Below are 16,752 nucleotides of genomic sequence, written 5' to 3'. Positions count from 1 at the left end.
ACAACAGTAAATAATCTACAGGAAAAAAAAACAAGACATCACATAGAATCAAAAACTTTCAGCTCCAAACTGGAATGGTGATTTTCAAGGTCAGAGCAGACATGTCCTCTGAATAACTGTCCTGAAGCCAGGTTTGGTACTGTTTAGGTTGGGATTTAAACCAAGCTCTCCTACCTATTAAAAAGTATCCTAACAGAATACCAAAGAAGCTATTTCAGGAATGAACACGATCAAATACAGTACAGTAGATGTGACTATAATCTTTTTTTTTTTTTTAGGTCTGAACCTGCAGCATACGGAAGTTCCCAGGCTAGGGGTCGAATCAGAGGCTGAACCTGCAGCATACGGAAGTTCCCAGGCTAGGGGTCGAATCAGAGGCTGCAGCTGCCGGCCTACCCCACAGCCACAGCAACAATGCGGGGTCTGAGCCACTCTGTGACCTACACCACAGCACACAGCAATGCCAGAGCCTTGACCCGCTGAGTGAAGCCAGGGATCAAACCCGAATCCTCATGGATACTAGTCAGGTTTGCAACCTGCTAAGCCAGATGGGAACTCCTATAATTCGCTTTCATTTAACACCTGTCTTGAGGCAGGTGACTGGTCACCTCCTTGCTATGTGACTTGACAGGCAATTCCTGCATAAAACAATGTAATAACATGTTAGGGAGCACATCAAAGAGCCCATACGAAGAAGCTCCCCTTGGGAGGAAAGAACTCTAGGACCCCACAGAAGGTCTGAGGGTCTCCGTTTTTCAGGATTAACAAGCCCATGAAAATAGTTCAAAGAACAGCCAACATTGCTGGGGGCAGACAGGGCAGACATAACACTACAGGGTGTGTTCTTTTTTTACCTGATTTCACACGACTCTCGGCATGAACGGACATAGGATGTGAACCTTTAACTGATTTTAAATCAGATGATATAGGTCCATCAGTCTTCTTACTGTCAAACCTTTGCTCATCATAGGTTTTCTTCTGCAGGGAAGATTAAAAAGTAACATAAATTTAGAAAGACAATCATTGTAAAAAAGGTTAAATTTGCAAATTCATAAGTACTCACAAATCAATGATTTTTTTTAAAAAAAGGTTTGATCAAATCAAATTTCCAATAGCTCAAAAAAGATAAGCAGCACTTAAACAACATGTAAGAACTGACCAGTTCTTACTGTTTTAAATGCTAAAGTGACCAACAAAACCCAAAACAGTTATAGACCTTTAACAGAGCTTTCATGTCTTGTGGGAGAGGGTACATGTGCTCGTTTCGTGGCTTCACTATGTGCTCATTTCGTGGCTTCACTGTTTGAAAACCTCCAAAACAAGTGGGTTGGTTGTAATCATACTGGGAGCCAGGCGCAGGGCATACATTTTGAGAGGACTCCAGGGTGTAAGGAGGATAGGCGTATGGATGAAGAGTGATCTCAGAAGATAAATACTGAGGTGGAAAAGTTGAAGCTCCAAAAGCCATTCCTTCAGTATAGAGTTTCTGTCTAAATAAAAAGGGTAAATTTTAGTTGTAGATTTCATACCAAAAACCAAAGAGCTTAATATTTTGTAATAAACAAATACAAATTTTTTTATTATTTTTGAGGTCATTCATTCCAGCACTGAAATACCTCTAATTAAAACCCAACTGGAGTTCCACCATGGCTCAGCGGAAATGAATCTAACTGGTATCCGTAAGGACAAAGGTTTGACCCTGGCCTGGCTCAGTGGGTTAAGGATCCCGCATTGCCATGAGCTGCGCTGCAGATCACAGACATGGCTCAGATCTGGTGTTGCTGTGGCTGTGCTTGTAGGCCAGCAACTAAAGCTCCAATTCAACCCCCAGCCTCGGAACCTCCATATGCCACAGGTGCAGCCCAACAACAACAACAAAAAACCAAACCAAAACAAACCAAGTAAGACCTCTGAGCACTTCTTTCTTAACCTGCAAAGAAAGCTGACAACTTAGTTCTATTTTTTTCATCACTTAGGTGGAACCTCCAAGACAGGACTCTATTATAATAAGGGACATTAGAGAAAAGCCCAAGGAAGCCCCAGCAGCTTTTCACTCTCATGCTGTTGAATATTGGAAAAAGCCTCTCTCAGCAACCCTGGCCAAAAGAGCCAACCAGACTATGCTCTCTCTAAAGGGGGCTTTTACAAAGCCCCCACTGCCCATTCAACCTCTACCCCAGCAATTCACAGGGCCTGCCTCCCAAGGCCTCTGGACACCCACAGACAGCCTGCCCAGCCCCTTCCCTGTTCCAAGCTCATTGCCATATCCTGTGCTTTGCTCACTCGCAGGGCCGGAGTTGCAAAGGGGACACTATGCACAAGATGGCCCATCTGTGAATGCTGCTATTGCCTCAACTGTCACAAGCTGCTAGGCTAAACCAAAATATAAACATTGACTTTTTAGCAAATTTGGTACAAGGCCAGAGGTTCCAACCATTTTGCAATGAAAGCTGATACAATGACAAAATGCTAAGCAGCTGAGTTAACACAAATCACATTCTTTTCATTTCCACAAACAAGCACCAGCAGATGTTTCTGTGATTTTTCCAGAGCTTCAAATTTTCTTGTAGCAAATCAATGAAATCCCAAAGTACACTGGTCCAATGAAAGGCAGGAAGATCCAAAGCTAATGATGAGATATCACGTACAATCTTTCAAATGTTCGACTATCAGGAGATACAGGCATAGGCAGCACTTAGAGGTCTGTTTCTACTTGGCTGCAAGTAACAGCCTGCATGCACTAAAGAAAAGGAGTCATTATCTAATGGCAAGACCTACAACACATGAGAATGTTCATTGCAGCACTGAATTAAACCAGACTGCCTGGTATCACTGTCTATTCATGATATTTTATAAGTTTAGATCTTACAAGATGGTTTACTTATAAACAATTGATTCTAATAATGAAATATTTATTCCTAATTAAAATCCCAACAAACCCTCTTTTACTGACCTTTTTCTGTCCCACAGAACACCTGGCCTAGTGCTGCAAAGAGAAAGATTCAAAGCTTCATCCCACTCTCCAGATGCTAACCCTAGATGTGAATCTGTTTTATCTTGTTTGATGCTCAGAAAATCTAATGAGGAGCAGATGAAGGTGAAGAACCTATTCTTCACAAGAGAAGATGGGCAGGTACAACAATAATTTTAAAAAACTCTTAAAAAGATTATCCTGGAGTTTCTGGTCACACCAACTGCAGCAGCTTGGGTCACCAGAGGCATGGGATCAATCCCCAGCCTGGCACAATACTGTGGCATAGGCCTCAGATGTGGTGTAGGTCCCAGCTGAGGCTCAGCTTCAATCCCTGGCCCAGGAACTTCCATGTGCCACAGGTGCGGCCATTAAAAAAAAAAGACCATCCCACATCCAAAAAATAGACAAATGAACAATCCAATGGAGTTTAGGTGTAGAAGGAAGGGGAGGTGGAAAGGAACAATTTTTCTGTTGTCACGTAGAAAATTTTCACCCGTGAATCAGGAGACCTTGGTTTGGTTTCCCACCTTGGACCAGTCACTTGAGTTTCTATCCCCTCACTGGGCCTTTTTCCTCTGGAAAGTTGTTATTTTTCCTTTCCATCCAAGGCAAATACAATTACATGCAGAGAACAAGAGACGACATAAAACCTCAGAGACAACTACAGCGACTACCGGGGCTTCAAATGGCTCGTCCTTAAAATTCCAGTTGCCACGAACCACCCAGATGACCCTTAGCCACAATAATACACTTCCTTTATGCCCCGCCATCTCCTCCTGCGCCCTCCCTTTGATACTAGCGGCTGACCTCCTAAAGCTAACTCCCCTGCTAACCTCTCAGCTCCACTCCCCCTCACCATCACTACCAACAATCCCCAAGTCTCCCAGGACCTCTTTCCTGCCACGCTCCGCAGCCTCTACTACATGGTGCCTACTGGTCTGGTCCTTTTAACACATCACCTGAAAAACTTCACTAGCCTGGACTTAGCAACCTCTGCCCACTCCTTGCTCTCACCCATCTTCCAAAGGCTCCTCCAAGGCATGGCCTCCTCTGTCAGATACTCTATGTTTGAAGGTCTCATCATTCTGCTCCCAGGACTTCACATATATACCTGAATTCCAGCACTTTCTCTACTTGCAGGCCTCCATCTCTGGCTTTCAGGTCATTTCCACTTAATAATTCACTTTTCCCACCTCTGACACATGTAAATCTAAACATAACATCTGGTCCCCAAACCAGCCCTATTGCCAACTTATATTCTCATCAATGATCCCAAACTTTTCCATGTATTCAACTGTAAACTGCTATAGCATCTTTCCCAACAAAACCCTTATGGACAACCACTGAACCCTTTTTTGTTGCAGCAGGTCTCCATGTATTTTCTTCTCTATTTCTAATGCCTGGAACCCAATTAGAGCCCTCAAGCCCCTCTCCCTTAAAGTTGAACCAGTCCAGGAGCTGCCGTCATGGCGCAGCGGAAGAAACTCCGACCAGGAACCATGAGGTTGTGGGTTCGATCCCTGGCCTCGCTCAGTGGGTTAAGGATCCAGCGTTGCTGTGAGCTGTGATGTAGGTCACAGACGCAGCTCAGATCCTGTGTTGCTGTGGCTGGCAGATGTAGCTCCAATTTGACCCCTAGCCTGGGAACCTCCATATGCCGTGTGTGTGGCCCTAAAAAGCAAAAAAACTAAAAAAATAAAGTTGAACCAGTCCAGAAGTGATTATCATGACCCCATTCAAAACACACCCCACCCCCGCCAAAGCTCCCTATTTCCCAGCCAGCAAACTTAAAACTTTTCATCTGTACCCCATCGGCTAACGGACGAACAGCTTCCCACCTAACAATGGGACTTACTCCTCTACTGTCTCCCAAACATATACTTGCATCCAGTGCCCTGTGACCAGGCCAGGACCTTTCAGAAATCCAGCCACTCATCCACCCACCCACTTGACATGAGAGCCACACTCCGCGGAGAACCGCCGATTCTCACAGACGAGAGGTTTAACTTAAAAGCATCCACTGGCACTGTGATTTTCACGGCATACGGCAAGATACTGAAAAAGCTCAACTTTACTGACAGCCATAATAGCTTTGGGAAATAAAACTGAACTCATGTCAGAAGAACTGAATACTAACTGTGGTCCTGGTGCTACCTGTCCGAGTAGCTCTGGACAAGCATTTCTAGCTTCAGTTTCTCCTGTGTAAAGATAACACTATACCTCCCTGTCGACGCCATGGATTATACCAAACATGAAAAAAATGAACTTACACAGTAATTTCCAAACCAAACACCTGTATCCTCATGGATGTGTTTGCTGCACAGGATTTGTCAAAAAGCATGTACTATGGCAATTAACAAAGTCATTGTCTGGGGACTTCACTGGGAACAGAGAATTTTCTTTGTTCATTACACCAATAAATACTCAGTACTTCCCAAAAATGACCAATTCCATAAACCAGAATACTTCTACTGATACTTGTCTATAATGTAAACCTGGAGAAGACTGGTAGTCTATTTTCTTCCATCTCCACAAGTTTAAGTCTATATAAGACTGGCAAAAAATAGGAGCATAGCAACTAGTGCTTTCCATATAGAAGCCCTTCAATAATTAACTTCAAATGAATAAATGAAGCCCCCTGGAGTGCACTATTAGAAGGACTAGAGGTAGATATTCTGTAAAAGGTCACGCTCCTCCTCTAAGGTCATACAGAATTAAGTCGCTACAGTGGAACAAGAGGGAAAGAGAAGCTGTTCTTTTCTATGAAAGCCTACTCCTTTTTTTCTTTCTTTCTTTCTTTTTTAATTTTTTTGCTTCTAAGGCCCACACCTGTGGCATAGGAAGGTTCCCAGGCTAGGGGTCAGACTGGAGCTATAACTGATGGTCTAGGCCATGGCTACAGCAACACGGGGTTCGAGACGCATATAAGATCCACATGACAGCTCACGGCAACGGTGGATCCTTAATTCGCTGAGCGAGGCAAGAGACAGAACCCACATCCTCATGGATCCTAGTCGGGTTTGCTATCGCTGAGCCGCAACAGGAACTCCCTAGGTCTACTCCTTTTTTCAAGGCAGTGAGATAACTGCATTTAAAGGAAATCTGACTACAATTCAATTCTTAACTTATATTAGAATTGACTAGATAGTGCTGTACAGCAGAAATTGACAAAACTTTGTAAATCAACTATAATTTAAAAAAAATTTTTGACTAGATAATCACTTGTCCACTGTGTAAAGTGTCATCATTTCGTCCTCACTTTAAAGGCTCTTGTCCTTTCTAATCTTGCCCTTTAGTTTCATGCCACCTTTGTCCTGAATTGTTTTCTTGCCAGGCAGGAATACAGTAAGCCAATCTTTTCCATAATTACACTAAAAAAAAAAAAAATCAAAGCTATAAAGAGATGAAATTAAGAAACACGATGTTTAAATTCAGCACTGAGCATCCTTGAGCATCTGATTAGTCTCAATTCATGTTACTGCCAGAATGCTGCTTTAGCTATATGAATGTTTTATTTTGGGTCACTAGAATTTCACCCAGCAGATGGCTTAGAACCTTATCAGACTGAGATATATCTCGTATTTTATCATGTGAGCCACCCTTGGCAGGAAATGACTCAAATGAGACCCATGACAATCTCTTTTTTACCAAGGATGAAATTACAATGGAAAATTTGATATTCCTACCAAAAACCTTCTGCACATGTAGGCAGGGCTTCAATTTTTGTCAAAAAAAATATAATTTGGGGGGTTCCTGTCATGGCTCAGGGATAATGAATCTGACTAGTATTCATGAGGATGCAGGTTTGATCCATGGCCTCGCTCAGTGGGTTAAGGATTTGGTGTTGTCGTAAGCTGTGGTGTATGTAGGTTGCCAACATGGCTCAGATCCTGAGTTGCTGTGACTGTGGTATAGGCTGGCAGCTACAGTTCCAATTTAACCCCTAGCCTGGGAATTTCCATGTGCTGTGGGTGCGGTTCTAAAAGGGACAATAAAACTATTTTCAATCATATCATGCAGTTACTGGGGAAAAAGGAAACAAGTCTGACCCCTAAGAGAGATTAATAAAGACAAGGATTTTCATATAAGCATAAGTATAAGATATCCCTTAAAATTAAATCTACAAGTTAACTACAAAATTATGTGAAAGGTTTAATAATCAATTCTCTAAATTCAGCTAATAATGGAAATCATTTTGTAAATACCAATGAATAAATCCTGGGAAGGAAAAAAAAAATCACTTCAAAGACAATATAAGCCTTCTTTCAACTAAAATCTAGAAGAATTTTTAGCCAAATTGTAGAATCCATCTCCACAGGACACATATAAAGCACAACAGCTAAAAGCAAACCCCCTCAATTTCCAAAAGAATCATCCACACTGGAGTTCCCGTCGTGGCACAGTGGTTAACGAATCCGACTAGGAACCATGAGGTTTCGGGTTCGGTCCCTGCCCTTTGCTCAGTGGGTTAACGATCCAGCGTTGCTGTGAGCTGTGGTGTACGTCGCAGACATGGCTCAGATTCAGTGTTGCTGTGGCTCTGGCGTAGGCTGGCGGCTACAGCTCCGATTAGACCCCTAGCCTGGGAACCTTCATATGCCGCGGGAGAGGCTCAAGAAATGGCAAAAAGACAAAAAAAAAAAAAAAAGAATCATCCTCACAAAGAGGCAGCCATGATTGATAGGCCCCCCTACATCCGAGCAAGATTTTTCAATGTTAAGGCCTAAAACCCATGAGCATGTTTAATTTGGCCTTTTCTTTGCCCCATTTCCTCTCACCTGCTCATTCCTGCCATTTCATTTCCTATCAGATGCATGATATAGTTTCAAACTGTAACTGCATTTCCAACTAATAAATGAAACGCCATGTCCATGCTTTCTTTGCCCAAAATAATGAAATGAGTTTGAAGAAAAGGAGAGGTGAAGCTTCGGGTTTTGGTGCAGGACACAGTTAAGCTCAGATCCCTCTTGGCTGAGGAGTATCTTCTATAGTTATTCTGACAACTTTAATGTGTTAGCTGCAGCATACTTCAAACCAGCATATTTGTAATCACCATTAAAGCCAAGCAATAAGGTAAGATAAGATGTTTGAAAGAATACATACTCAGGCACTGCTAGTTCCTGGACACATGGATAGTAAGTCGTGGCTGCACAGCTGGGGAAAACCCGTGTTTCTGAAGATTCTGACCATGCCACACTGAGTCCAGCAAATTTGGGGACAAACGGTTTGACATCTGCTGACAACTTGATGCCCTGAGGGAAAAAGGGGGGTGTGGTGGCTACATACCTTCTGAGATCAACCAAGTCAAAACAAAACAAGGCAAAATCAAGAGAGACCCTCCCTTGTAGAAGCCCCAAAAATGTTAATCCCAGTGCCAAATACTTCTACACAGCAAAGACAATAATTTGTTCGCTAACAATTTCTCCCCAAAAGCTTTTTCAATAGAAAAAAAAAGCAGGCTACCAAATGTTAAAAATGAAAAATAAAGAACTAACGAAAGTGGGAGTAAAATCCAACCCAGACTATATAGTCAAAGCCGAAACTGACACCGTTTCCCTTAGTTTTCACGCAGTTTACTTCTCTTAGCTGAGTTAGGGATAATCGAGGACGTGGAACTTAACGGTAACACTCAAAACACATTGCGGAAGTTTTATTTCCATTAGATTTCTCAAAGAACTTAAAACAGCTGCTTTTCCCTCTGCGAACCACTAAAAAGTTGTTTTGTTGTAACGCAAAAGCAATCTTCGCTAGAAAACCTTTTCAATCGCCATGAGCCTTTGGAATTTGAATGTAAAAACTTGCTGTTTTTTTCTTTCCGTTTTTAGATCTGTATTGAGAGGTTTACTTTCACTAACAGCTTATAATCACGGTTCTTAAATAGTTTGAAAGTCGATTTATGTGAGTGCCAGGACTCCTTTCTAGAGGTTACCCTGAGCAAGTCGAGCAGAGACTTCCGCTTCAAAAACGTCTCAACCAGCTGCTTTAAACAAGCTGTTCCAGCCCTCCTGTGTGGTGAGCCGGACTGGTCGCGCAGCCCGTCGGCAACCTCGGTTGACCGCGTCCTTCCTCATCCTGTTTAATCGCAGGCCGTGTGGAAAGACCTGGGGGCAGGGGACCCCGGCAGCCTGCCCCGACACCCCCAGTCCAACCAGCCTCTGGTCCGCGCGTCTTCTTCCTACCCCTCCCGCTCCCGGACAACACTGCGGGGCCCCCTGAGTCGCCAGCCTCACCTCGCCCGCAGGCTCCCGCGGCCCCTCCGACGCCATGGCGGGCGGTTAGAAGGAGGGCCGGCTGGCCGGGGCGAAGCTCGTCGCTCTCCTCTCCGCTTTTCCGCCTTCGGAGCTGACGCCAGGAAATGCGCCACAAAAACGCGCCTCGGCCCCGCCCTGCTTCCGGCCGGAAGTGCTCACGGCGGCGGCAGCTCTGAGCTTGCGCGAAGTGGTCGGTGGGGTGTACGTCAGAGGCGGCGCTGCAGCGTCCGTGTTCAGTGTGGAGTTACACGATTTTCTCTCCGAAAAGGCCGCGGAGAACCCCCCCGGAATGCGGCCTGCCAGGCCTGGTGCACAGGGTGGCGGGCACGGGTCTGTGGGGGAGGTTTGGAACCTAAAGGACCTGCATACTCTGTATTCCTGCTAAGGGAGAAAGCCAGCAAGACTTGGCATTTTAGACTTTCAGGAATCTAAGGCAGTTTGGTAGTAACCAGAGAATTTCAAAACTGCTCGGTTCCACAAATGGCTTCTGACCAGTAGGAAGAAAATGTGCTGGGAATGGAAGACGGAAAAGGTGGAAAAAGGCAATCCACAGGACTGGAGGCGTTAGGATGGGAAAATGATGGCAGTGCCCTGGAGACTTGGGGGGTTGGGGGGAAGGAGGGGAGGGCAGGGGCGGCACAGAACCAAGAATCTTGTTTGGGGAAGAAAAGTGCAGGCTGCTTGATCAATAGGTGTTATGTTGAAAATCCTAAACTGGAGGCTAACTGCAGATTTTCCTCTGTTGAGTAACTACCAGGTATTTCAAACAGTAGATGCAAAAAGCTCCAGTTCTCCTGGTGTCCTTGTGTGCAGTGTCCCACAGGTCAATTATACATACTTGGACACACCCAAACCTCCAGAGTGGGGAGAGGCCTAGGTCTGACAGTAAGCCATGCTGGAGATTGAGGGGGAGGTGTCACCCCTCCCTCCCAACATGCTGAGTACAACAGTTTACTTATTACCAATTCTGACATCTTTCTGTTGGCCTAACCCCATACTTCTGACTGGACCCTGGGGACGGGATTAAGTTCTATGCTCCTGTCCATCACCACCCTTCTGTATTTATTGTCCTACCTGTAAAGGCAACCCTTTCTAGAGAGAGGGGCACACAGAGGACTACCACACTAGTTCTTTCTTACACTTACTGACAAAAAGGCTTCTCCGAGTTCCCTTTGTGGCCCAGCAGGTTAAGAACTCAACTAGTATCCATGAGGATGAGGGTCTGACCCTCCCCACCTCGCCCAGTGGGTTAAGGATCTGGCTAGTTGTGGCTTATATCTGATCCCTGGCCTGGGAACTCCATATGCTGCAGAGATGACCATAAAAGCAGCTAAAAGCAATTTAACAGACACAAAACAAACATGGCACAGAAGAGTGCTTTCCAAGTTTTAAAATGCTGTGGTATTTTATGAAACTTTGTCCCCACTTGGCACTTGGAGAAATGGGCTTAAGTGGTTTCTTCCAAGATTACTAGGTGCGGCATTTCTTAGATAAGTGGAAGCAGCCTGAAAATATTAAATTGGGCTTTTGTTCAATTGAAGATTCTAGCCAGTTCTCCAGGAACTAGATTAACAACAGAGCTATAAAATCTACTTTGGCTCTATTTGGTTCCTTGGTAAATTTAAACCCACACTAAGCTAATGGGTTTAAAGCCACTTAACATTTTACTTTTCTAAAGTGAATTTATTTCTTCAGGACCAAAATTATAAAACTGAATGAAATCAAACATCCTCAATAGTCACAAATGAGAAAACAAACCTCAATAACTTCAAACCATGATAAATGCAACATACAAACTTTATTTAACAAAAGCAACAGGTAAAGTCAAACAGGCACTTATATTAAGAAAAAACTGACTAGAAGAAATTTTAAACACCTTACAGTAACCTACTTGTAGTTGCATTTAACTGAGCTCTGTTGCTGTGAAGAATACAGCTCATGCACAGGTACGGATGAACAATTTGTACATTTTTCAAGTATTCACTGAATACTACCTTATATACACATATACATTAAATTTGACAAAGATTTAACTGACGATCCCCAGATGTTCTTCATTTTTGTTGGTCTTTTGGAAGAGGTCGTCTAAAGAGAAGAATGTGTGGTTCTGTGGGAAGAAAATGTTTTATATCATTTGTGAATATGGTGAATTTTGATTCATTCAACAAAAATTCAAAGAATTCTCAACTGAACCAAAATAAAGTAAAATATAGTCAATGTTACTTATTGAGGTATATGAAAAAAGGGATGGAAACTAAGTTACCTGAGAGTCAAGGAGAATGGTTTCTATCTTAAGAATCTCAATTCCAGTGAAAAGTAAAGGGTTCCCTCTTGTGGGGAAAAGATTTCATTGAAAAAATGCAGGTCCCAGGAGTAGTTTCTATTTCAGTAGGTGGGGAACTAACCAGGAATCCACAGTAAAGGTCCTTAGTTGCTTAGTACGATCATATGGAGGTTCCCAGGCTAGGGTCTAATCGGAGCTGTTGCTGCTGGCCTATGCTACAGCCACAGCAATGCCAGATCCGGGCAGTGTCTTTGACCTACACCACAGCTCACGGCAACTCTGGATCCTTAACCCACTGAGCAAGCCCAGGGATCGAACCCGCAACCTCATGGTTCCTAGTCAGATTCATTTCCACTGCGCCATGACAAGAACTCCGATTAGTCTAGTTTAGTATCTGGAAAACCCTGGTAAATACCACATAATAGCATAAGCACTCAAGAAACAAGCAATGAACATAGTAGCACACTTGAGTTCACTATTTTTTTTTTACTTCATACATTATTTTTGCAGGTAGAATAATGCATTATTTTCACTCGTGGTATTTTATATACCAGTCATTCAAAAATAGTCGAGCCTTTCAGAGTTAATTTTCGATATCACTGAATGTCACTATTACTAAAAAATTTAACAACCACTACTATTTTAATTCAATTAATACTTCCCTAAATAGCAAAACTTACCTGGCTCATGAATCATGTAATGAACCCAGCCTAGACTCTGTTGGACACCAAGTCTCCTCCACTCCTCTTCAGACATCAGATGCGTTTTGGGTACTTGTTTGGAAAGTTCTCTGGGTAACATGACATGCCTGTTAAAAAATATAGCCAAATATTAGTGCTGTATGTAAATATGCCTTTCCTACAATAATGATCACTTCACAAATGCATCTTCAAGATACTTAAAATTTGAGTTTTTTGTCCTTAGAGCAGAATTCTTTAAACCAACTCTATTACATTACCATTGCCAATCTTAAGGACTACCTTTCATTTTTTGGAGGGTGGGGTGTCTTTTTAGGGCTGCACCCGAGGCACACGGAGGTTCCCAGGCTAGGGGTCAAATTGGAACTGTAGCCACCAGCCTACACCACAGCCACAGCAATGCTAAATCCTTAACCCACTGAGTGAGGCCAGGGATCGAACCTGTGTCTTCAAGGATGCTAGTCAGATTTGTTTCCCCTGAGCCACAACATGAACTCCTACCTGTCATTCTGATTTTTGATGGTCTGTGCTCAAATTATAGGTAAGAACATGAGTCCAAGGAGTTCCTACTATGGCACAGTGGATGAAGGATTCGACTATTGCAGCAGCTCAAGTCGCTTCCAGAGGCAAGAGTTCCATCCCTGGTCTGGCACGCTGCTGCGGTTCAATTAGATCCTTGGCCCAGACACTTCCCATGTACCAAAAAAGAATATGCAGTCCAAAAGTAGAAGGCGTTTTATTATGATTAACTTTTTCCCCTAATAGAGACTGTTTGCCAGTTGTCTCAATCTTCTTCAAGAACAACCTCAAAAAAAAAAAAAAAAGCCAACCCCAAAGTGGGACACATAGCCATCCAAAACATACTAGCCTCCCCTGCAAGCTACCTCTGGTCACAAGTGACTAATTCCTGGACCCAACAGGATATAAGCACAAAATACGCAAATTATGGAAAGTATACTCAAAAGGAAAACAGGCCCAATCCTTTTTTTCTCCTTCCTCTTGGTTATGAGAAAAATATGATGTAATCAGGGAGCTAAAGAAGCCAACTAAGATTACAGAAGTGATTATAAATAGCAAATGGCCCCTGATTGTAGAAGCTGTCTATCAGCAGACCCAGGTAGCCTTTTACAAAAGAGGGAAAAAAGTCTTTAACTTGTGACAGTTAACTTTCCCTGTTACTCAACATTATAGATTTGTAGTAGACCTTGTATAAACTTCAAAAGTTGCTTTATACTTTGTTCAAAATTAATTTGCTATAATTTGTGGAACATAATCAAGCCTTAAAACAATTGTATTATGTTGCTTGATGGCCGTAGGCCACCAAGTCAAATTATGCTTAATACCATAATTGGTAATACTTAACAGTTACCGCATTCACTCCTGAAATACTGCTTTAACATTTGCTGTTAAGGCTCTGCAAATAGCCTGTTACTTTATTTCTTCTACGTAATTGCTGATTAGTCTCAAGAGAAAGTAAAATACTAACTAGCTTTTGTACTATTATGTATGCCCTACAACATGTACCAACGTATGTTTAGATAGAAGTCACAACCCCTACCTTACCTTCTCTATAAACCATGGAAACAGGTTCACCTTCATCAAGATTTGATAAGGGAAAAATCTTTAAGCAGCTTCAAACTCAGATGAGAATTCTACCTATATATATATTTTTTCTGCATGGTTTAACTATATATTTCTAACTACATGTAAGGGAAAATTTTCAAAATCCAACATTTATTTCAGCACCAAGGGCTTGTCACAGAGGGTGAGGGAAAGTAAAGGCTGTTAGGTATAAACAAAGTAGCTACTAAGACAACACTGCAAGATACAATCATGAGGGCAGACAGTTGTGGATGGGAAAAATACTAATATAAAACAAATACCAGCTTTTGAAATTCATACTGCATGCTGAACCACCTTACATAAAAACTACCCTAGTATCACACCTCAGTGACTCATCATCAGTCTAAAGTATCTCTGGAGATCAGTTACTGTCTCGTTAGATAAAGGCAAGTGGCTTGGTCAATAAAGACTAGCACTAATTAACAATGGGTTAAATGTATCATTTCAGATACCACAGGATTTTCTTTTACTCACTACTCCACACAAACCACTTAGTAAATTAGGTTAACTTTTTGATAGCACAGTCTAGTTTTTAGTGCTCATTGATGATTATGTTAGTATCCTGAAACTAGAAATGGGATTACTGCAGGAAAAGTTCTAAAAAGTACTAGTAGGAGTGAGACGTTTCACAATTAATATTTTTCCAGATTTTGGAAAGATTATAGTTTACATTCCGCCCATTACAGGATAGTCCCAGATAGACTCTTGTCTGACATCACGCCAACATATGGCCAATATGGCATACTGTCAAATTGCCAAGAACATTATGCCAACATATTACAGGACTAGAACAGTACAGTTCGTTGTTACCACATAAAAATAAGACAATCTACTTCAAATTTATCATCTATAGTTAAAAAAAAAAAAGACTTTTCCAACTAGGAATGTGAAACAATGAAGGTATTACTAATCTGTGAGCTGCCCAGAGAAATCCTCAGGTTTTTCTCCAGAGAATATAGATTTCTAAGGTACTAAGGGGAGAAAAAGAGACCACCCACTGTTAAATCCTTTCTGACTCAAACAGCATTCTGGGAAACGTAATCTAAAAGGAGAGCAGACATAAAACCAGGTCACCGCTTGGCCCCTCCTACCCGTTGGTAGTTTTCTAGAACGCCACGTCCTGGACACCGCCCAGGGGAACTGGGTGGGGCTGGTCTTTGAAGCCACGCCCCAGTTTAAGGCTAAGAACTTTCCTCCCTAACACCGTCCAATTCGTCAATTTAACAGATTAATTTAGCAACTAAACTACACTCTACTCTCTAGAGCCTCACTTCATGATGCAAAAGTCAAGTATCCCTCGAAGCCAAAAACTACTTGGCAGATGTACACTAGCCGGAAAAAAATGCCCCAAGTCCACTAGAGTTCTCAATCTAGTATCCAAAGGAAGCTCTTTCAATGACCCATGAGGGTTAACAAGCACCAGCGGCCACCAAAGTCGCCAAACTCAATACACATTTCAAATCCCAAGGGAAGTTCATTTTTCGGGGACTTCCCCCTCCCCCCAGCAACATTTTTAGTGCCGTTAACTTCAAATGCAAAAAAAATAAAAATAAAAAAGTTGCTCTGGCGATGTTATCAAACTACAACTACTCTTCCGACAGCCCGGCGCCCGCTCCGACTGAGACGGGGTTTGCAGGAAGCCAACTTGGAGGAAAAGTTCTTAAGAACCGCTACGCTGCTACAGGAAACGGGCTAGATTCTGGCCACTGCGGGTCCGCTTCGGCCCTCGGCCCCTTCCCTTTAAGGCCTGACACAGCACCAGAAGAGGCCCCTTCCCCGCCCGAGCCTTGTCCTCCTCACAGACTGGAACAAAGGGCGGAAGCCGGCTGGGCCGGGCCGCCAAGCGAGGGGAGCCTCGCGCTCCCGCCAGGACGGCCGGGCCCTGACACGGCCGCGGCTCCAACTTCCCTCCGGCCCCGGCCTGGACCCAAACCCCAGCTGGATGAGGTTCGACCCCGACTCCCGGCCCTGGCCCCTGGTTCCAACTCGGGCCCACTCAGGGCCGCGGCTGAGGGAGCCCGGCCGGCCCGCTTACCGGTACTCGTAGTGCTCATCAAAGTATTTGTCGGAGTAGTAGATCTGTTTATGGGCCATCCTGCAAGAGGGCGGGTAGCCTGCGCTGAACCGAAGCGACGGGATGCGAAGAGCGAGCGCAGAGAGCAACACGCCCAAGACGGACCAAAGCAACGACTCTACTGAGACCAACCGACCGCAAGCCGAACGAGCCCGGTTTGAATCCGACAGCCCACCACTGATTGGACAACGGTGTCGACCAATCACCTACGTTCTCTCTGCGGTGAGGCCGGAACGTGTTTCCAGCCTATCGTCACCGCCCCTTCGCGGCATTCGCCCCCAAGATTAGCCAATCAGAAGCCTGTTGCGAAGTTGGCCGAGGAAAGATGTGGATGATTGGCGTGGCGTGAGGGCGGTGAACTCCCTGACGGAAGAGAGCGTGGCCAGGAGAGGGCGGAGTCTGGGTGTTAAGGGCCGCAAGGCGCGTGCTCCTGAGCTTAGAAGGTTCCAGGTCGGCAGAGCGGTTGGGGCTGTGAACCTGAGGGAGGGGCAAGGTATCGCGGTGTTTGGTGAGGCCAGAGGACGGGCGGGGACTGCCCGTGGAGCTGCCGCCTGTGCGCAGGCGCACCTTTCAGTCCCGGATGCGAGGCTGAAGTCTGTGGGAGGCGAGGAGAGTCACCTCGCCACCCTCCGGGCGTAGGGGGAGGAGTCGTCTAGAGGGCGCTGGAGGTCAGGTTTGGCGCAGTTTGCACGCGGGAAAGGTGATGTTCCCCCTGAGTTGAGGAAGGTGTCCAGGTGTCCCACTGCGATGATGGTGCAGTGAGGTTCCGGAAGCTCGCCGCGCAGTGATGGCGATGATGAGGTCGTGCACCAGAGACCCCTTAGGTGAAAACTCTTCCTACCCTATTG

General features: G+C 44.2%; 2 protein-coding genes across 18 annotated transcripts in view; both read right to left on the bottom strand.

Moving 5' to 3' along the window:
- Nucleotides 1-9,341, bottom strand: part of SECISBP2 (SECIS binding protein 2) — a 43,154-nt gene extending 33,813 nt beyond the window's left edge. For 14 of the 17 annotated variants that reach the window (XR_007132129.1, XM_047759589.1, XM_047759588.1 and 11 more), the window contains exons 1-4: nt 9,205-9,339; nt 8,078-8,226; nt 1,217-1,490; nt 855-978 (exon numbers count right to left, since the gene is read on the bottom strand). Coding sequence is in view for 14 of the 17 variants with exons in the window: in XM_047759589.1 (XP_047615545.1) it covers nt 855-978; nt 1,217-1,490; nt 8,078-8,226; nt 9,205-9,240 (583 nt within the window). In the remaining 3 variants the exon portion in view is untranslated. Of the gene's footprint in view, nt 1-854; nt 979-1,216; nt 1,491-8,077; nt 8,227-9,204 lie in introns of all 17 variants that reach the window. The other 3 variants (XR_007132128.1, XR_007132127.1, XM_047759593.1) reach the window with 2 other exon arrangements.
- Nucleotides 9,342-11,004: 1,663 nt separating this feature from the next.
- On the bottom strand, nt 11,005-16,074 carry CKS2 (CDC28 protein kinase regulatory subunit 2). The gene is made up of 3 exons (XM_047762054.1): nt 15,866-16,074; nt 12,190-12,317; nt 11,005-11,332 (listed from the first exon to the last, which is right to left on the bottom strand). Exons 1-3 carry the CDS (start codon nt 15,922-15,924, stop codon nt 11,280-11,282), a joined length of 240 nt encoding a protein of 79 aa, XP_047618010.1. The 5' UTR covers nt 15,925-16,074; the 3' UTR covers nt 11,005-11,279.
- Nucleotides 16,075-16,752: the final 678 nt, after the last annotated feature.

Source organism: Phacochoerus africanus, chromosome 15 (genome assembly GCF_016906955.1).
Source record: "Phacochoerus africanus isolate WHEZ1 chromosome 15, ROS_Pafr_v1, whole genome shotgun sequence".
Lineage (NCBI taxonomy): Eukaryota > Metazoa > Chordata > Mammalia > Artiodactyla > Suidae > Phacochoerus > Phacochoerus africanus.
Note: the sequence above shows the minus strand (reverse complement) of the source record. Positions and strands in the feature narration are given on the sequence as shown.

What these genes read in the sequence shown, in the direction of transcription:
- CKS2 (XM_047762054.1), bottom strand. Translation starts at nt 15,924, where the DNA reads ATGGCCCATAAACAGATCTACTACTCCGACAAATACTTTGATGAGCAC. An exon ending in GATGAGCACTACGAGTACCG is followed by an intron (nt 12,318 to 15,865) that starts GTAAGCGGGCCG and finishes ATTTTTTAACAG; the next exon opens with GCATGTCATGTTACCCAGAG. An exon ending in TTACATGATTCATGAGCCAG is followed by an intron (nt 11,333 to 12,189) that starts GTAAGTTTTGCT and finishes TTCTTCCCACAG; the next exon opens with AACCACACATTCTTCTCTTT.